At 64.3% G+C, this 4,429-nt stretch overlaps 1 protein-coding gene across 1 annotated transcript in view; it reads right to left on the bottom strand.

The window, feature by feature from the left end:
- LOC102039906 (filamin-C) overlaps positions 1–4,429 on the bottom strand; it is a 30,170-nt gene that overhangs the window by 11,802 nt on the left and 13,939 nt on the right. Inside the window, 8 exon segments of the mRNA XM_031065136.1 lie at positions 158–347; positions 550–706; positions 817–940; positions 1,407–1,574; positions 2,059–2,219; positions 2,880–3,042; positions 3,540–3,713; positions 4,341–4,425. Of these exon segments, the coding sequence (XP_030920996.1) occupies positions 158–347; positions 550–706; positions 817–940; positions 1,407–1,574; positions 2,059–2,219; positions 2,880–3,042; positions 3,540–3,713; positions 4,341–4,425 (1,222 nt within the window).

Below are 4,429 nucleotides of genomic sequence, written 5' to 3'. Positions count from 1 at the left end.
GGGGCAGGAGGGACACTGTGGGGCAGGAAGGGGTGCGGTGGGGCAGCGAGGGGACATCGTGGGGCAGTGAGGGGATGCTGTGAGTCAGCAAGGGGATGCCAGAGGCCAGCAAGGGGTTGACATAGGTCAGCATAAGGACACTGGGGGGCAGCCCCACCTGTGACGAGGCACTTGCTGGCATCGCCAGAAGGCACGGCCAGGACCCGGAAGGGCGATGCAGGGATCTCGTCGCCCCCGTACTTGACAGTGCTGGTGTAGCGCCCCGGCACGTCGGGCACATAGGACACCGTGTAGGTGCCGTCCCCGTTGTCCCGGATTGAGGCCTTCTTGGGCTGTCCCTCGGGGTCCTGCAGGCAACCCGCATCAGTGCCCTGTGCTGGGGGCGCCCTCTGGGGCTCAGCACCCCGGGATGTGGGGAAAGGGCACCCTGTGGGGCTCAGCAGCCATGACTCCTCCCTGCACTGACCAGGGTCTGGACCGTGAGCAGCCCATCCTCAGTGTGCCCCCCCACAACCCTCACACTCCCCACGTTTCCCCTCACACACTGACCAGGATCTGCACCGTGAGCAGCCCCTCGCCGGCGTCGCGGGCGTCAATGGTGAATTCCACAGGGAGACTGGCCGGGATCCCTCCCGCGCTCAGCCCGGGGCCGCTCGCCCGCACCTTGCTGGCGTCGTGCGTGGGCAGCGCCTTCACCTTGAAAGGGCTTCAGGGAGGAATGCTGGGGTCAGGACACCCCAAAACACCTGGGGTGCCAGGGGCTCCAGGCTGTGCAGGGATCCTGTCCCTCTGTGCCCACCCGGGGTGGGGTCTCACCTGCGTGGCACCTCCTGCCCCCCGTACTTGACGGACACGGTGTAGGGCCCATCGGTGGCTGGGGTGTAGGTGACCTTGTGGGTGCCATCACCGTTGTCTCGGATCTCCACTGGCTCCGGCAGCCCTGTGGGGCAGTGGGACATGTGGGGTGGGGACATGTGAGGCAGGGAGATGTGTGGGACAGGAGGACATCGGGGTATAGAGCAGCATGTAGGGCACAACCTCCCTGGGTGGATCTGACTATCCATGAGGAGGGCACCCCATGGAGTTGGACGCCCTATGAAGAAGGGCATCCATGGCACTGGATGTCCTATGGAGTAGGACACTCTATGGATCAGGATGTCCACAGGTAGGGCACCCTATATAACAGGGGACACCGTGAGGCTGGACACCCTTTGGAACAGGGCATCCATGGTGCCAGACAAGCCAGGAGTCAGGGCACCCCAGGGGGCAGGACTCTCCATAGACCATGGGATCCAAGGGCCAGGACATCCTACAGAGTAGGACAAGAGGCAGGACACCCCAGAGGTCACAGAGGTCAGGCCCCCCCACGAGACACAGGCTCCCCCTGCCCCCATGTCCCCACGTACCAGTGGGCCCCAGCAGCGTCACCTCGAGGGCTGCACGTCCCGCGGCACTGACGTCCACGGTGAAGCTCTGGGGCAGCCGGGCACGGACACTGGGACCCAGCCCTGGCCCTGAGCACGTCACCTTGGAGGCATCCACAGCATCCCGCACTCGCACCCGGAACGGGCTCCCTGTGTGGAGAGGGGTCAGGGCATGAGGGAGGCACCATGGGGCAGCTGGGGATGGCGGCGGTGTGGCCACTGCCAATGTGAGTGTGGGGTCAGTGTGGGGATGGGGTCAGCGTGGGGATGGGGACAGCTGGGGATGGGGTCAGCATGAGGACAAGGTCAATATGGCCATGAGGTTCACAGGGGCACAGGGACAGCATGGCCATACAGTTGGCGTGTCCATCATGTGCATGGACACTTTGTAGGGCCAGTGTGTCATAAGGTCAGTGTGGCCATAGGGTCAATGTGAGCCACGAGGACAACACGACCATCGGTCAGTGTGGCCACGGGGTGCCAAAGCCATGGTCATGGGGACAGCACAGGCAGGGGACAACCTGGCTGTGGGGCCACCATGGGTGGCATTCCCACAGTGAAGCCCTGTGACCAAGAGAGGACAGTCAGGACATCTCCCCCCACCCCATCCCCCTGTCCCTATGTGTGCCCGCACCGGGGATGGGGTGGCCGCCGAAGGTGATGTTGACGTCGTAGTCACCAGGCGTGAAGGGGACATACTCCACCGCGCAGCTCCCGTCCTTGTTGTCCTTGCAGGACATCTTCGCCTCTGAGGGACCCTCAATGGCCAGGCCCAGCCCCCCAGTGCCCGCGCCCCTGGGGACAAGCCACCGCTCAGAGAGGTGACACGGGCAGGGTGGGGCCAGGGGGAACAACTGCCATGCTGGGGAGCTGGAGGTGCCACCTCCCTGGCAGAGGTGGCACCTCCATGGCAAGGGGACAGAGATGATATCCTGGTGACATGGGATGGAGGTGGCACTTTCATAGCAGGGGGGGAGATGCCTGTTTGGTGACATGGGATGGAGGTGGCACATCCATGGAAAAGGACACAGGTGGTAGAGGATGCAAGAGGTTGGGCGTGGGAACTCCGTGGCAGAACATGAAGATGCCAGAGTGGTGGCATAGGATGGAGGTGGCAGGCTGGTGACATGGGATAGAGGTGGGACATGCACATGAAGGGCACAGGTGCAAGAGGATAGTGGTGGCACTTCCATGACAGGCAGTGGAGATGGCGGCTTGGGACGGAGGTGATATCTCTGGGGAAGGAGTCCGTGCATGTGGGAATGGAGGGACCCAGGGTTGGTGCCCACCTGGTCTCCACACTGAAGCAGGGAGCCACTCCCACCCCGAACCCCCCAACAAGGACAGCATGAGGGGTCCCTGGGTGTGGAACATGGCTCGGGCAGGGCATTTGTAGAGCAGGGGTTGGGGTCCTTGGGGAGCAGGGCTGGATCGAGGCTGGGGGTCAGTGCCCACCTGGTCTCCACAGTGAAGTGGTTGGCCGTGCCCACCAGGCCTCCCTCCAGGCCGGGGCCGTGTGCCCGAACGCGGGTGGGGTCGCAGCCCTCGGCCACCCCCACACGGAACGGGCTCTTGGGGACCGCCACGTCATCGTATGTCACCTCCACCAGGTGCAGCCCTGCGACAGGGACGCATCACACACTGCCCATGGAGGGGGCACAAGGGGTCTCTGGGACGGGGATTCTCAGGGGAGTTTGGGGGTCCCTTAGTGGTGTTTGAAAGGTGTTGGGGGTTTTGGGGATCCCTGGATGAGGTTTTTGGGGGAGGCTGGGAGTCCCCAGTTGGGATCTGGGGATGTCTCAGGGTTCCTGGTTCTGGGTATCCAGCGGGAATTCAAGGGGGTCCCCGCTTGGACATGGTATGGGAAGGTCCCTCCCTCTCTGAAGGTCCCTCATGAGGAATGGAGGATGCCTGGCCAGGACTTGGGGTCCTGGGGGGAAGTTGGCATCCGGTGTAGGAGCAGAGTCCCGGGGGGAGCTCATGGTCCCTGGAGGTTCCCAGGGGTTGGGGGTCCCGAGGGGTTTGGGAGTCCCCTGGGATGTCTGTGTTCTGCAGGAGGGTCTGGGGGTCTCTGGGGGTGTTGGGGCTCCCGGAGGGGTTGTGGGGGTCCCTCACCCTCCTCGAAGGGTGTGTATTCCACGCGGTAGGTGCCATCGCCGAGGTCGGTGACGAAGGTGTCGATGGGGGTCCCTGAGGGGTTCAGCACCCGTGCCCGGACGTGGGGTCCCCCGGTGGGGGCCAGTGCCCGTGCATCCACCGTGAACTCGGTGCCCACCTCCCGCAGCACCCCTGAGGGGTACAGGGTGGTCAAGGGGGCTCAGAGCTCAGCTGAGGGTCCCTAACAGCAGCCTCTGAGAGCCCATGTCCCCCTCGGCACACAAAGGGGCTTCAGGGGGGACTGGCACACCCTTGGGGTCCCACCCCACACCCCCTGCATCCCCAGAACCTCCCCCCAGGAATGAGGGGAAAACCACCAGGACCCTGAGTAGTGGTGGTGGCAAGGGGACAGGGGGAGGAGAGACACCTGTGGGGTGCCCAGGAGAGCCCCCATTAGAGGGGGTGCCCATGGGGAGGAGATGTTTGTCACCACGGGAGTGCCCATAGCCACGGGGTTGTCCATGCAAGGGGGAGGTTCCCATGGAGGGGTGTCTAGAGGGTGCCCAGAAACCCCCACATGAGAAGAGCTGTCCATGGGGTGCCCACAGGGATGGGATGCCTGTGAGTGGGGATGTCCACAGAGAGGGGACACCCACAGGAATGGGGTGCCCACAGGGATGGGATGCCCACGGGGTTGGGGTGCCCACGTGGATGCTCATAGAGGGGAGATGCCTGTGGTGGTGTCCACAGGGGTACTCAAGAGGAAGAGATGCCCACAGGGACGGGAGGAGGCGCCATAGTGAGCGGCCCCTCGCTCACCTCGCGGCTCCACGCCTTTGCCGTAGACCTTGACGCTGCTGGTGTCCACGGCCGGGTCCACGGTGACGCGCACAGGGCAGTTGGGCACC

Source organism: Geospiza fortis, unplaced genomic scaffold (assembly GCF_000277835.1).
Source record: "Geospiza fortis unplaced genomic scaffold, GeoFor_1.0 scaffold30, whole genome shotgun sequence".
NCBI lineage: Eukaryota > Metazoa > Chordata > Aves > Passeriformes > Thraupidae > Geospiza > Geospiza fortis.
The sequence above is the reverse complement of the archived record's forward strand: the minus strand, read 5'-3'. Positions and strand labels throughout refer to the sequence as shown.